General features: G+C 43.5%; 1 protein-coding gene and 1 pseudogene across 1 annotated transcript in view; one reads left to right on the top strand and one right to left on the bottom strand.

The window, feature by feature from the left end:
- The window catches only part of LOC140513808 (uncharacterized), a 66,675-nt gene extending 50,086 nt beyond the window's left edge, over positions 1-16,589 (bottom strand). Inside the window, 4 exon segments of the mRNA XM_072623805.1 lie at positions 10,454-10,685; positions 12,080-12,171; positions 15,267-15,794; positions 16,522-16,589. Of these exon segments, the coding sequence (XP_072479906.1) occupies positions 10,454-10,685; positions 12,080-12,171; positions 15,267-15,609 (667 nt within the window). The 5' untranslated portion in view covers positions 15,610-15,794; positions 16,522-16,589.
- LOC140513803 (sentrin-specific protease 5-like) lies at positions 12,171-13,839 on the top strand (annotated as a pseudogene).
- Positions 16,590-16,795: the final 206 nt, after the last annotated feature.

The raw sequence follows: 16,795 nt of genomic DNA, 5'->3' as shown, positions 1-16,795 counted from the left end.
TATTTACACAAAATGTTCCCATTTTGCCAGTTGTTTCTGCAGGACAGGGGTTTCCACACTTAATTATATCACAGATTTTCAGCTTGAAATATATGGACAGAACCAAGAAATGCTGGACAAGGGTCATGGTAAATGTATACAATACAAAACTCCAAAGATAAAGTGTTGGAAATTTTAAAGCACAAAAAAGAAAGAAAGAAAGAAAAAACTTAAACCCTTTTCACATTTTAAAAATGGCACACGTAAAAGTTTTAAGTACATGCAATACTTAATAGCAAATTTTTTGGGGGGAGGGGGGGCTGGAAATATTGCTGACATTGGAAATTTTCTCCCTGAACTCCTTTCTGAATCATTTGGAATACCAGGATTCTGGGAAATATGGTCTGGGAAACAATGTTCCAATACAAAAAGTTGTACATGATTATTCCAGTTTCCCCAAGGGATCACTGAGACCCAGAAAGATTGCCTCACTTAGCACAAGCCAAGGAGTAGTTAGGTTATAGGGCCTTCTATATCTACTTTCCCTAAATTATTCAAATCAAAACCCTTTTCCCAGAAGTATTTCTCATATATGCTAATGCTACTACAGAGGAATAAACATAATCCACTGATTTATTTGGGAATTACTGCTACTTGCCAATGAATTACTCCAAAAGGCAGAGCCAAGTAAGTGTCTTCAAGAGTCTAGATATGAGAGAATTACCAAAGTAGACCAGCTCTGCTCACTTCACAATTTTGCCAGGATCAATCTTGTTCACATTGGTGTGTAACCAATAAGTATGGGCACTTAGTGATATGGCAAAAAGTGAAGGTTATCACTTCCATGTTAAAATCAATCATTCTTCTTAAAACACACAGGTCCCCGACTTTCTCATTCAAACAGTCATTTTATCTGGAAATTCAGAAGTACAATGGTGGTTAGACTTCAAGTATAAAATGAGCAACTCACATGAGCCTTTCCATGGTCTGACCAGAATCATGAGACTTTAGATGTCATCTTATCCAGTTTATCCAAAATTTTAATAATAACGCAAACAGAAAAAAAGGACATTTTCTAGGCTTTAGAAGCAGGATTTCATTATCTTATACAGTATAAAGCTGAAAAGTTACACAGACGAAAAATGTAAAAGTCACCACTGTTACGTACTTAAAATAATGCTAGGGAAACAGCTCCAGCTCATACATGCAAGCTGATACGCAACATAGAGGAAGAAAGGATGAAGGCATTTCGTTCTTGTATTCCTAGTGTAGCTCTAATGAAGCAGTTTGCTTCGGTCCAGAGTGGCCCTGGCACATCCTCTGAGCTCAGTGGCAGAGGAAAGGATGGAGAGCTAACTGGAGGGGCACATAGAGAATGGTGGGTCCAGGATGACCTAAAGGACCAAACAAATATCAGTTTCCATTTCAACTGTAAAACCTGTGATCCAGTCCTATTAGATCTTAGGGTTCACCACACCACAGATGACCTGGAAATAGGGTGATTTTTCTGGTCCTCTGAAAACAAAAATCAGCTGAGGCTTCCCAGGGACCCACAGGGCCTCCAAATGTACAGTGCCTGACCGGTTCACTTTGTGTGGCTTTCCTCTTACCTACAAATAAGATGCAGCTGCTGTCCTCTTGTGGTGAAATCGAGAATTGCAGCTCCCTCTTTGTGAGCTCCAAATGACTGTGTCATTTTCTCAATGATTTCTCATAATGCAAGGGAAACCAACTGGATTCACTATAAATTTGTGTTATCTAGCTTCAGCTGGACCCTCACTGGCAGCTAGTGGTACAGAGAATAGGGAGTTAAACATGGAATTCGGAAGACCTGAGTTCAAATCTTGTCTCAGACACTTACCTGTATGATCCTGGGCAAGTCACTTAACCTGTGTCTCAGTTTCCTCACCTTTAAAATTGGGATCATAATAGCACCTACCTACTGGTGTGTATTTGAATATGTATGTGTGCATACACATATATACACACCTACATACACATATATGCACACATATGTGTGTATATATATGGTATATATAATTGTGGCATAGTTATTATCATTATTAGGAGGTAACTAGACAGAAGAGTGTTGCTGTGTTGTTGTTAAGTCATTTTTCAGTCAGATCTGACTCTGCGTGATCCCCATTTGGGGTTTTGTTGGCAAAGATAATAGAGTGGTTTGCCATTTCCTTCTCCAGATCACTTATAGATGAGGAAACCAAGGCAAACAGGATCAAATGACTTACCCAGGGTCACACAGCCATATTTGAACTCAGGAAAATGAGTCTTCCTGATTAGCTCAGAGACTTTGGGTAAGTCACTTAATTTGTCTGCCTCTGCTTTGTCTTTAGTAAAATGCAAACAATTGCCTCCCAGGGTTTTTGTGAGGATAAAATGAATGAAATATTTACCATGCTTTGTACATCTTAAAGTGTTATATAAATGCTGACTACTGTTATGATTTAATTCCTTCCTAACTGAATTCCCAACTCACAATTCCAGAGAAGCTATTCCAAACCTTTTCTTCTCTCAAGCCTCCCATACTTTGCCTGGAAAATTGAGGCCACTTTATTCCTCACAATGATCTCCTTCTCCTTCATGGTTATCCTTCATGCCTGGAATATAATACCTACTTATCTCTACATTACAAAATTCCTCTCTTCCTTCAAGACATCGCTGAAGACCTTTTACATGGTCTTTCCACATTCTAGCACCACCACCCCTCCCTCTCTACTTTATATTAAACTACTTTGTTTTCATTCTCTTTATTATTCTCAGTATGTATGTATATATGTGTCTATATGTGTGTGTGTATTTGTTGTCTCTCTCATTAGAGCATAAACTTTTTGAGAAGAGGGATTATTTCATTCATCGTGTTTGTATTCCCAGAGCTTAACGTAGTAGGTTGATTGTCTTTCATTCTTAAAGACAACCATGACATCATGACTTGCAAGTGAATTGTTAACTGGGGCAGGGCTGTACAAAATAACCAGCCTCTCTCTCCCCTCCAGAGACATCTGGGTGCAAGTGGCAAGATATAGATCAGGAAGACTAGGGATGGCCCCAATGCAATAGGAGACCTTGGCCTTTTTTAAGCTAAGGTCTTTCCCAGGTCTCTGACTCAAGCAACATCCATTCAGTGATTAAAGCTAGGTGAGAAATGAGGCAAAGAAAGGCCACTTTTACCTACCCAAAGCAAAAAAAATCAATTTGGGAGGGGAAGACTGTCAGGGTTTCTGGCCAAAACAGAGACCATTGCAATTTATACTCACTCAGAGCCATCAGAGCCCAAAGACCAAATGAGACTTGAGCTGGAACCTATGGTGGGACAGTTAATGAGAGCCAGAGTGATTTGGGTTTAAGGTATGGTCCTTAAAAAAGAAATCTAGCAGATATGACTACACATCTGTCATTTGAAGGCCAGGACCAAGTCTGGAGAGGTTCATAGGCTCAGAGAGCCCAGAAGTCATCTAATCCAAATCCTTAGTGTAACAGAAATGTTTTTTGATCTTGGCCATAGAGGTACATAAGAACTGTATGTTGCACATTTTCAGACTTTTTCAAGGTATTGATCTGTTACGTTGATTTTTTTTTTGGTTATTTTCTTTATTATATTCAAAAACCCCAGCATATTTCCTTCCTTTGTTCCTCTGGAAGGGAGAGGGGAAAGGATACTAGGGGAAACCATGGTGATGTGGTAGAAAAAGACCTCAATAAAAACTTTTTTTTAAGAAATAGCAAATTTAATGGACCATAAAGAAAGCATTTTTCATAACCTGGCCCTTTCCTGTCTTTCTAGTCTCCTTCTCTCCATCTGTCCTACAGTTCAAGGACAATGCCCATCTTGCTGAGGTTTTGTGGGTTTTTTTTAACAAAACACTCCACCTCCCAGCTCCATGCACCTTCCCTGGCTGTCCCCCATGACTCCTTCCCTTTCTCTGCCTCCCAGCATCCCCCACTTCCTTCAAGTCTCAACTTTCTGCAAGAAGCCTTTGCCCGGCTCCCTTGTTACCAGCGCCTTCCTTCTGAGATTACCTACAATTTATCATATTTATTTACTTGTAGACAGTTGTTTGTATATTGTTTCCTCCACTAGGCTATGTACTACTCAATAGCGGAGACTACTTTTTGCCTTTCTTTGTATCCCCAGCAGATAATAAGCACTTACTAAATCCTTATTGATTTTTTTTGTTTGACTTAATTTACCTCCCTTTGGTATATATGCCCTACAGTGAAACTAGGTGATGCAGTGGGTAGTGTTGGTCCTGGAGTCACGAAGACTCATCTCCCTGAGTTCAAATCTGGCCTCAGACACTAGCAGTGTGATCCTGGGCAAGTTACTTAATCCTGTTTCCTCATCTGTAAAATGAGCTGGAGAAGAAAATGGCAAACTCCTCCAATATCTTTCTCACAAAAATCCCAAATGGAGTCCCGAACAGTCAAACACAACTGAACATCAACAAGAAATGAGGAATATGAAGAATTCGGGGGGGGGGGAAACAATCCCATCCAACTGAATAACAACAATATACTTTTAAATGCATTAACTTGGGAAATAATATGGCGTGACATTGACCTCCCACCTGCTTGACATGGACATTGTGAGAATCAATGAATTAATAGCTACAAATGCCTTTGGATTTCATGGGAGAAAACCTCTAAAGAAATATAAGGTATAGTATAGAAGGAAAGAGGGTTGGCCTGAAAAAAAGAAAATGGTGGTGGGTATTGAGGGAAAACCATTTGGAGATCAAAAACTGTCTGGAAGTGATTGACAAGGTATTAGAACATATGACTGAATGTTTCCTTTTACTCATTACTCCATGTGTCTTATGTTAAAGCAGTGCTTAGTGCCTGGCACACAGTAGGTACTTAATAAATGTTAGCTGACTGTGGCTGTACCAACAAAATGTAATTTTGAAGGTTGGCTTACAGCCAACTTTGACAGAGGTTCCTTACAAGACATTCAAGGAACAGAAATTCCTTAGTCTTTGACTGATGTGGAAATAGAGCTCTCCAGAGCTTGTGAATTGTGTGAGACAATTCACAAGGAAAAGGACCAATATGGTTTCTTCCAGACACCTGTACCCTGGAGGACTCCTTGCTGAGTGAATGGGAAAGCCGCCATATCTTCTCGTAGCTCCACTAGGTAAAGGCAACTAGCATACCTTGTTACTATGGTGATGACAGTCATAAAATGGCCAAGATCAAAGGGCATTTCTATGACACTAAGCTCATAATAAGACATTTTCTAAATTCTCTGTGAAATAGACTGACAGTTTTGTTTTTTAAACTGAGCAGAAAAATGACTTCTTCCTATCTTGAACTGCATGATTTTCTTTTTTGAGAGTAGTAGATTAAAATATTTTTTTGGTCCAGAACATTGCTTTCATGAATAGAGGAAGTTCCTAGTAAGGAAACTCCTTCTACCGGTACACACTGGCATATGTTCTCCAATTTGTAGTCTTATATACTGAGAGGAGACTGAGAGGTTGTTATTTACACAGTCACAGACCAGGGTATGTGTGACAAAATCAGGATTTAAACCTAGAACTTCCTGACTCTAAGACTAGCTTCTCACGATGCCATGGTTTGCCTCTCACCAAACACTGCTCAGAAGACCATAGAATTTGGGCTGGAAGGCACCAGAGGAGCCATGCAGTCCACTCCCTTCATTCCACTTTTCCTACCCCCAGTCATCTGTGAAAAATAGAATGAACTCAACTGTAACAATGTCGAATTAAATCAATTGTGTTTTTTGAGGAAGATGGGAGCAATGGAAGGAACCTTGGTATAGAGGAGTCAGAAAGAACTGGGTTTGTATGCTGCCTTTGACATGACCACACACAAGTCATTTAAGGATATGTAACTCTCTAAGCTTCCCTAACAAGACCATGGAAGGAACCTTGGGCATTCTCTCCCAATCCCCTCATTTTACATTTGAAGAAATGGAGGTACAGAAGTTTAAATAATTTGTCAAAGGTTACACAAGACATTCTGCAAAAGCTTTCAAGCTCAGGTTCTATAACTTTCCATTGCCACATGTTGCTTCTCCCAGATTTCTTCCTGTTGATGAGAACTGTTGAGTTTCCACAAAATCACATAACTTTGATAAAGTGACCCAATAATGAAGGTGACTTTACTCTTCCTTTCAGAGTGGAAAGAAAAATGTTGTCAGAAGAAAGAAAATTAAGTGGGGAAGAGAATTTTGAAGAATAAGTAACAAAAATGACAACATTCCAGCTGGGCATATTAACTGACCCTGGCATATGGCACAGCACTGAAGCTATGTGTTTCAGGGATATTTTTAGATGAGTTTTGTAGGGACGCCAGGGTCAGTTCATTTGGATACTGTTATCCAAATGGTTCCAATTTCACTTTCCCCTGTAATTTGCATATTCTCATCTGACAATGCCATGATGAACATCATTAAACGTTTATCATAAAGCAATTACATATTATTTAAATTCTAAGCATAAGCGTATGAAAAATGGATTGACTGTGATGTGACAAGATCGCATTGTGTAGTATAAGAAGTAGGGAAAGGCTGGATGCTCGAAGAGCTTAGAAAACTCGGCAGAGGAATTCAGCTTTGATATGGTACACTGTAGGTTGTTGATAATCTTGACATTATAATAATCCCACACATTTATGTAGGTCTTGGTGCTTACAAATGCTTTGAGTATCACTTCATTTGATCCTGTCACCAATTCTGTGAGGAGTAATTTGCTTCAAAGTGTTTTAGAGGATTCATCTGGCAACGGTACGTAAAATGGATTGGGGGCAGGGAGGAAGGAAGAAGCCAGGGGAAAAGACTAGAGGCAGGAAAGCCAATTAGGAGGCCATTACAGTAATAGGAATCGAAATAATGAGGCAGCCAGGTGATAGAGGATAGAGTCAGGAAGACTTGAATTCAAATGTGATCTCAGACATTTACCAGCTGCGTAACCCTGGCCAAATCACTTAACCTCTGTCTGCCTCAGTTTCCTCAACTGTGAAATGGGAATAATAATAGACCTATTTCTCCAGGATTGTTAGTAGGATCAAATGAAATAATATTTGCAAAGCACACAGTGCCTGGCACACAGTAAGGGCTTAATAAAAAAGTTGTTTTCTTCCTTCCTTCCTTCCTTCCTTCCTTCCTTCCTTCCTTGGACATGGGTGTTGGTATTGGGAATGAAGAGGAAGGGACAAATCTATTCTCAAAGGAAAAAATGGACAAAACATAGTGAATGACTGGATGTGAGAAATGAAAGAGAAAAAGCTCCCAAAATTACTCAAAAGTTTCAAGCTTCAAAGACTGCAAGAACAGTGATGCTTTGGATAAGGAGAAAAGGGAACCGATTTAATGCAGTGAAGGAAGATGATGAATTTAGGTTTAGACAAGTTGAGCAGACAATGACAGGCAACAGAAAGAACGCTAGAATCAACCACAGAAGAGGTAGGTTCTAGTCCCGACTCAGTTATTTATTAGGTGTGTAACCTTAGACAAGTCTCTGCGTCTCAATTTCCTCAACTGTACAATATGGGCATGAGATCACTGGCCTCAAACTTCAATTACATGTTTAGGTTTAAAACGCTCATCTTTTTACTTTAGTACTATTTAAATGCTTATTTCTTTTCCCCCAAATTTAAAAGAGTAGAATACTTTTTATGCATAGGACTACCTAAATATTATTTATATAAATATAAATATATAATATTTATCAGATCTGTGCAATCTGAACTGTGACTTGTTTCCGAGACTATAGGATTCTGAAGGTCTCCCCCCAACTCTGACATTCACCTGGAAGAGCTGCACGATTCTCATTCATGGGGGTACCCTCTCCAATGGTACAGATTACAATGAATACACACCTCGTCATGCTGTGATTACTGCCCATGTCCTCCCAGCACATCTCCTCCACAGGGGTCTGCCCAACATCATCGGAGACCTTCCCTTGCCAGGACAATGAGGTAATAAGGTAGTATATAATAAATTCATAATGATGAAGGTTCAGACAAAAGTAGAATCAATACTTAATGGAACCAGGGCTGAGAAAAAGAGATGCACGAAATTGTGTCATTGACATAATAGGAAACCAAGCTCTATAACTTGTTGTTCTATAGGACTGTATAGGCATACAGCAGGTCAGCTTAGTACAAGGCCAGCCAACCTGTCCTGAGGTAGACCTGATGGTGAAGGTCTTAATGGATGGCCACCACAAAATGGGTGTTTTCAGCCACAGGAGTTCATGACAAGTGTCTATTAGGACATGGAGAAGTTGCAATTTACATTAGTGGAGTGAAGAAATCGTGAGCCTTTTGAAAGAAGTAGTATCCCTCAGCAAAGGTGGGTCAATCAATCAACTAGCATTTATCAAGTGCTTCCCAGGGTATGAAAGCTGATAATGCAAAGGACAAAAGAGTCATTGCCCTCAAAGAACTTAGATTTTAAGGAAGAGAACAGAGTTCTGAGTTCTGTGTATGTGAAATACAGGCTGTATAACTACATTAGTTGGGAAGCTAATTGGCACAGTGAACAGAGGACTCATCTTCTGAGTTCAAATCCAGCCTCAGACACTTACTACCAGTGTGACCCTGGATAAGTCACTTAACTCTGTTTGCCTCGGTTTCCTCTTCTTTAAAATGAGCTGGAGAAGGAAAATGGCAAACCACACTCCAGCATCTGTGCCAAGAAAACCCCAGATGGTTTCATGGACACCACCTTTACCTAACTACAAGTTTTTACTCAATTCAGAATGGAATATTTTTCCATGGGAACACTTTTTGCATTTGATAGCACTAGACAGTGGTATGATGAAGTGAACTGAGAGTTGCATTTGGAGTCAGGAAGTAAACAAGCAGTTATTAAGTTCCTGACCTATGCCAGGTACTGTGTTAACAGTGAATGATACAAAGGAAAGTGAAAACAAAACAAAAAGACAATCTAGGTGTAAGTCTTGCCTCTGAAACCTAAGAGTTGCGTGACTCTGGGTAAAGTCACGAACTCTTCAGACAACTCTCTGAGACTATAAGTTGTGACAAACAGATGCCAATCTGCATTGGTAGCCCCCAACACCACTGAAATTACAAGTCAGCCCCCAAAAAATGGTAGTTCATGAAAAAGGAAGATTAACATCTACAGAAATTCCCTTTACAGCTTTGTGTTGGGAACATAATCATGAGATTCTTGGTTCTTTAATCAATTACAATTAAAATAGGTTCACATTTTTATAGTGCTGTATCATTGACAAAGGGCTTTACCAAGCAACAGAAGCTTGGCCTGGCAACTAATATTGGCCACACTGTAAGCCCCATGAAAGCAGAGACTACAGTATTTCCAGTCATCTTGACTTTTAGTTTGCCTCTGGACTGGAGGAGAGAGTGAAGCTGATGACTTTGCCAAGCTCTGCCTCACTTCAATCCAATTTACATGCAAGTCAAGACACCACGCTTGTCATGTCATTCCTTGGTCCTTTTCGAGAAAGAAGGATGAACGATACCTTTACAAAAACTAACTCATGGGATTTTAACAGTAATCTTTTCAAGTAACTTGTACAAATATGACCAATCTCATTTTACAGATCAAGAAACTGAGACTCAGAGAATTTATGTAACATTGTTGGCAACTGGAAGAGTCAAGATTCAAACCCAGAATTTCTGACACTGAAGTGAGTACAATATTGATTGACAGAATAAGGACAGAGTTAGGAAACAGCATGCTCTTTACTATGTCCAAAAGTCAAGATATCACTCTGTCTTGGTCAAACAACAACAATTATTACAAGACATAAAACTGGAGAAAGGGTAGGAGAAGAGTAAACTGGTAAAAAATGTCAGATTGTTAGTTTATTTTCCTGTTTAGAAAAGCTGGTTAAAAAGAAAATTGAATAAACTCTCATTTTTAATTTCCAGGTGAGCTACTAACTCTCCATCAGTACACATATAATTAGGATCCAAGATATTAATGGAAACTCTGAAAGTCACATGAACCTTTTCTCCATGACAACGGCGGGGGTGACTAACCAGGCATTTCCTGCTTTTACAAAGATACAGATATTTACTGAAGTATAATGCAGTCAAAGGAGCCTAATGGAAATGGGTAAGTATACCTAAATCAACACCAGTACCAAGTTACTGATATAAGTGCATGCATTTAGTCAATCCCAAACATAGCCTTCTGGATTACTGGGTGAGAAGAACTGAAAGGAAACATTTATTAAGCATTTCCTTTGTTCCAGCAACTGTGCTAAGCACTTTACAAATATTCTCTCTTTTAATCTACACAACAAGCCAGTGCAGCAAGTGCCATTATTATCCCCATTTTACAGTTAAGACATTATGATAGGGAGCAAATCCCTCCTTTACATGTGGGTATACAAAGCCTAGAAAAGGGAAATAGTGGGAAAGGACCAAAGAGGATGTAATAGGGTTTTTTTTAAGTCAATTAATAAAAGACAAAGCAAAACCAAGAAGGGATAAAACATAGTACCTTCAATGCTCTGTGGACCCACAAGATTCATAGCCTGATGAGCCGCATATTCTACACGGGGCCTAGCAATGCCCAGCTGTTCCATCACTCCATGGAGCAACCTCTAAATATCTGCTTCTGAAACTCGGTCTGGAGTCCGAGGACTATGAGCAGATGATAGAGTCCATCCCAATGCTAGCCAAAACACCATGTTGTACAAGACAGCGCTCAGCATCATGGAGTCTATTGTCCCCTGCAAAAAAAGGAGAAACCAACTATCAATCGGTCACAAGGAGAAAGGGGGCTGTGTGGTTTTCAAAAAAAGGGAATGGTAGGCAATTGAAACTTTAGGTTACTAAGCTTGACAGCAAATTCTGGTAAAATTCAAGGTTTGTGAGTGTTTAGAAAGGGAAGAGGTGATCACTGTGATCCTGCATGGGTGTAATAAGAACAAGGGAAGTCAAAAGAACCTTATTTCTTTTTGTTGTCAAGGATTTGAACATAGTATATCTTGATTAACAAAGCCTTTTATAATACTCTTTTGGGCAAGATGGCAAAATGTGGACTGGCTAACGGCATAGTTAGGTGAATTCAGAACTGGCTGACTAACCAGACCCAAAGTGTGGTGATGAATGGATTGATTGATGTCAGACTGAAGGGAAAAGGGCTATGATGGAATGAAGCTAGATCCTAATCTAGCTCTAATCTATTCAAAATTTTCCCAATGATTTAGTGGAAGAAAGATATAGGTGGCATGCATTTAAATTTTCAGATGATACATAGCTAGGAGCAGCAGCTAATACACTAAATAACAGACCAGTGATCCAAATGAGTATGGATCAACTGAAGCTAACAAGGTGAAATATAATCATGAGAGGGATATGGTACAGGTCTGTGCTTTCATTGGGATAGGGAGCTCCTAGATAAGGAAGTCCCTCTAACGATGCAAGTCAATACTCTCCAATATATAGTTTCAGAGTTGCCCAGAACATTGATTTAAATGACTTTCCAGGGGTCACTCAGCCAATATGGGCCAGAGGCTGGACTTGAGCTCAGGTTCTTCCAGTGTTAAAGTCAGATTTTCATTGTAGTGCCTCTCTATAATATAATCATAGATTAATTAAAAAAAAAAAACCTTTGTATATGTGGAAAAATATATTAAAGATAAAAGTCCTCTATTTGGGCTTAAAAACACAGCTATCAAGTATAGGGCAGGAGACATGTGGATATATAGCAATTAAAGTGAAAAAAATCTGGAGGATCTGATGGATCAAAAACTCCATACAAGTCAATAAGTATGATGTGGCAATGCAACAGCAAAATCAAATGCAATTTTGGTCTTTATTAATATTCAAAGGCAAGGCGGTGGTAGGTGGCCCTGCCCTTCTCTGGCTGATTCGGACAACATATGGAGCATTGCATCCAGTTCTAAGCACTGAGCCCCTAAGAAGGGGTTGATCAAGGAAGTGAGGAGACTTGAAACCATGCCTTCTAAAGATTAAAGGAACTGGAATGTAAAGCCTAGAGAAGATTGAGGAGACAAAGGAATGGTTGCCTTAAACTTCTGAAAGTTTCCAAAGGGCCACAATTTGGAGCCTTCATTTTAAAGATGAGGAAACTGAGGCCCAGAGAAGCAAAATTACTTGCCCCAAGAGATGCATAGCATAGGTGGGAATTTGAACTCAGGTCCTCTGACTCTCCATCCAGGACTCTTTCTACTGCACCACACTGAGTTGGTCCTGGACAACAGAACATGGAACCATGAACAAAAATTACAAGGAAGCAGATTTCACTTTAATAGAAAGAAGAACTTCCTAACAATTGACTTGTTTTGCCAGCGGGGCCCTGGGGCGGGGGCTGGGTGACGCAGCAGGGCCCTGGGCAGAGCATCAGGCGTCCAGGTCCCACGATGCCACAGAGCAATGAAAGGCCAGCAAAGATCTCTGCTCAGCAAAAGCAGCCACTTGCCAGCCTTCTCAGAGAAGTGGAGGGCCGGGTTTGAGGGCCTTAAAAAGTTCTGCCTTTTACGCGCCAGGCAGGAGACCCGGAGGATCTGGCACAGGCTGTACCAAACCCTCCAGCGTGGGAGGAAGGTTCTTCGGCTCCAGAGGAAGTGGGGCCAGAAAACGGGCCTGGCTGCTCCCCATAGCTACCCAATCCCTGGCACTGTAAGCCCCCACATCCGGGGGCACCTCGTTGAAAGCCTGGCAGCATCTGTTGAGAATGCTGCCCAGGAATGCCAGTCAGAGGAAGAGCCCCGCACGGCAGCAGCTGGCTTGCCAGTGGGCAGTGTGTTAGGTCAGGCCAATGGCTGCAGGCAGAGGACTGACCACCAGGATCCTGGCAGGCTCAGGACAGCCAGCAGGGAGGGCCAGGTGGAGAGCAGCCCCACCTTAGTCACCTTGAGGAACCATAAGGGAAATGGTTGTTACTGCAGCTGCTACCAAGGGCTGGGCCCAAACATAATGGAGCCGGAGCAGCCGTCCCTAACTCCGGGAAGGCCCCAGCTTAGCCAGCATAGTGGGGAAAAGGATATCACTGCTTCGGGTGCATAAGGAACTGTCCATGATTCGGTTTGGGTACCGGATCCTGAGGTCCCCCCAGTTTAAATCGAGGAGAACGTGTAAGCTTCGGACAGGCCAGCAGCGGAGCTGGGTGCAGAAGTTCGCCAGGGGCCATAGGGAGAAGCGCCAGGAAGGCTGCCAGAGGGTACTTGTAGCTCATTCCCTCACTCAGGTCCCAATAGCCCCGCTCCCCTCCCTCAGGTTCCTTTCCCAGATATGGACTGCAGCGCCTTAGGGCCCACAGCAAAGGGAAAGAACTCAAGAACACCCAGTAGCCCGGGGCCCAGAGCCATGTGTCGGAGACGCCCTCCCTAGTCAGCAGAATGGCAATGTCACCCATGGTTGGGATCCATCCCACTTCACCAGACTGAGCAGTGAGATAGTCTCACCCAAACACACCAATCCAACCTATTTTTCTACTACTCCAATATTCCTTCTCCAGTTAAAGCAATTTAATCTCCTTCCTGTTCCAAGAACACAGCATGATCTTCCCTGCCTCAGTTTCTTCTCTCTTATTGTTCCTCTCACTTGAAATGTCTTCATTTCTCCTTTCTGCCTAGTATTAACTCTCCTTAAAGCCCCACCTATTCCAAGAAAGCTTTTCCTATCTTTTCTAGCCTCTTCCTTCTCTTAACCATACAGTAGCAAACAACCAGATTGTTTGCTACTGTTTCATATAACCTTGGATTTTCAACTGGAACACAAGCTCCTTGAGAGCAAAATACTGTGAACATACACTTTGTGTTTCACGGTGCCTCACCCAATACAAAAACCCACAGTAGATGGTCAAATTATTCATTTTTCAACTGTGTAGTGCAACAAATAAACCAAAATGCTACTTCATATTTTCATACGTGCCTTAAATGTCTAAGGAACGCCAATTTTAAGCCTACAAGTGACACCAAGTTGGTTGTGGCTAGCAAACATCTGCTAGCAACCTGTGAGAAAGAATGAGATGCTGAAATAGCCTTAAGCTGGAGAGGTGATTAAAAAGAAACAGGATATAGTTCAATAGAGTACAAGGAAGAAAAACAAGCTATATAATTCAAAGGTAAAGAATGACCAACTGGCACAAGGGCAACAACACAAAAAATTGAGGCAGCATGAAAATTTACCAGGTGATATAAATTATTACCTAAGCACAACAATGGGAGTTATATAAGGGAATGAATACAACATATAAGAACTTTAGGATGTTCTGCCAAACCTGTACTTATCAGACTCTCAAAAAAATATGGTCCATTTTGGGCTTCACAAACTAGATGTGGAACACTGGAACTGGTGGTTCCAGAGAAAAGTAGCAAAAATAAAGATTCAGGGAAATGGAAACCTTGAGGAAAAATTCAACTTGGAGGGGAAAACCCTAAAAACCCTAAAAAATCCTAAAAAACAGAAAAGGATTATATATTGATAAAGGTGAATTAATACTATTTTTACATAGATGAAACAAAAGAAAATAAGTTGCTAAATTCTGCAAAAAATGCCTTTGAAAACATTTAGGGTAATTTATAAAAAAAAAAAAAAAAGATCACTGAGGTGAGTAGGTTAAGTGTGGTAATTCAAGGAGGCAGAGGGTGAACTTCTGGCGATCCCTAATGGCTACTTCATTCTAAAACATCCCAAAGTCTCCTGAGAGTGCCCCACTCATTCATTGTCAGCTCTCTAACCTAAAGTGTCTCCCTCTTTTCCCTAAATGAACCTGTACTCTTACCAGTCCTTTGATGAGGTCTGAGCTTCTCTTTTAGGTTAAGTTGTTCCTGGGGCCTTAGTTCTGGGCAACTTGCCCATTCTTTCTTGGCCACAGCCTTGGGCTGGGACTCCCCTGCTTCCTGCTGAACACTTGGTAACTCCAGAGGTGATCTTAGAGGTGTCACCTTCTCTGCTCGAACTTCCTGCCCTTTCACAGGGACAGCGACCTAGACAGAATACCCGTTAGTTCTCAATGACAAGCTAGAGTAGGGTGGGTTTCCAAGGATAAATACTTGAAATCAAAGGAGATCATCCCACAGGGGCAGAACCACACATCCCACTCCCCAGGCAGCAAAGAGCTTGAGAAAGGGGAGATCAAGATGCTACATTTGGTAAAGAAGTTCAAAACAATGCCCTCCTTTTATTCCCGGTACAAGAAACTGCTGAAACATTTTGGCATAGTAGATGGAGGATCAGCCAAACGGTCACCCACTGGTTTCCGTGGCAGAAATAATACCCATCGTACAGAGAGCCAAAGGGCCCTGTTGTACCCCCACTTCTCCTGTCGTGTGGTCCCTCACCCTGCTTTCGGAATCCCCCGCTCCTCCCCGGGCACTCCGGCCTCTTGGGTTCTCTCTCCAAATCTTCTACCAGGGTCACGGCTTCCTCTCCGCTCTCTGGACGATGCTCCTGTACCCAGGGCTGACTCTCCCCAGGCAGGACGGTCAGGAATTGCTCCAGCACCAGGGTCTCCAGGATTTGCTCCTTGGTCCGAACCTCTGGCCGTAACCACCTACAGCACAGCTCCCAGAGCTGGCTGAAAGCTTCCCGGGGCCCAGCCACCTCCTGGTAGTGGAATCTCCTGAACCGCTGTCGGAAGGTCTCCGAGTTCCCCACATCGCCTCTCAGAGCGGACTTGGCCATCGTTCACAGAGGAGGCAGTCTGACATCAGACGGAGGTGTGGCAGCCGGGGCTTCCCCCGGCCTCCTCTCTGTCTTTGGGGACCTGCGGGAGGAGCTTCTCCCTGGGCAGAGAGGAATGGGAGGGTCCCAGGGGGCGCCCATTCATCCAAGGCCGTCCCAGGGCCAGCCTGCAGGAACCAGCTGGACTGGGAGCAGAAGCCAGGGTTAGGGACGGGAGCGGGGCTGCCCCAAAGCTGCCTCTGCGGCCTGAAGCAGCGAACCGCGTGTACTGACCGCACCTCCACAGCACCGGGGGGTCTGGATCCTAACGGCTGCCAGGCGGCGGGAGGGGCCAGCGGCCCAGCACCCGGCACCCAGCAGGGGGCCCTCACGGCCCGCCCCCCGCCCGATCCGAGCCCTTCCCAGAGCCCTCCGCGCCTGCCCCGCCCCCTCCGCTCCACTTTCACCACCTCCCCAGGCAACAATGGATGCAGGAACGTGTGGTCTTTGTTTTCCTCTAGTTTGGGGAACCTCGGGGTCCCGGCCCGTAACGGGCACGACAGGGGAGGGCCGGGTGGGCCCTGGGGGTCACCGTGAGCTGGGGGTGACAGCCGACGGGGGAGCGCTTCTACACGGGGGACAAGACCCTGCGGAGAGGACCTGGGGTGTCCCGGAGCCTGGCGGAGGGAGGGAGATCGGGGTTCGGGAAAGGACAGGGCGCCCGGGCTTCGGTCTCTTTGTCTCGGCTCCCTCCGGCCGGGTCACTCTTGGCGTCGTCCCGTCCTTTCCAGACGGTCACTGATTGGGCTGAGGGGAGCCCCAGGCACCCCTGTCCCGGCCTGCCTCCTCCATCTGTCCGCTCCTCTCCACCCCCGCCCCCTCCCACCGCTCCCCCCGAACCGAGTCCGGTCCCCGCCTCCCGGAGGGCCTCACCCGCTCCCGCTCCGGCCCCGGCCCGGCTCTGCAGCCTCCCAGACCAGCTCCCAAACCGGAAGTCCGCGCGGGAGACACCGAGGACCTTAGGGCGCGTGCGCCAAGGCCGCTGCCTGGACTACGTCTCCCAGAGAGCTCGGTGGACTAGAAGCGAACGTGGTCGCTCCGACCAAGCTACGTGAACGCTTCCGGGATTCCATTGGCAGGGAAAAGGAAGCCCTCGCGCTGGCCGGTGCCTTTTTCTCTTCCTCGAAGGAATTGTCTTTCCCGGCTA

The sequence above is a fragment of the Notamacropus eugenii genome, chromosome 7 (assembly GCF_028372415.1).
Source record: "Notamacropus eugenii isolate mMacEug1 chromosome 7, mMacEug1.pri_v2, whole genome shotgun sequence".
NCBI classification, from domain to species: domain Eukaryota; kingdom Metazoa; phylum Chordata; class Mammalia; order Diprotodontia; family Macropodidae; genus Notamacropus; species Notamacropus eugenii.
Note: the sequence above shows the minus strand (reverse complement) of the source record. Positions and strands in the feature narration are given on the sequence as shown.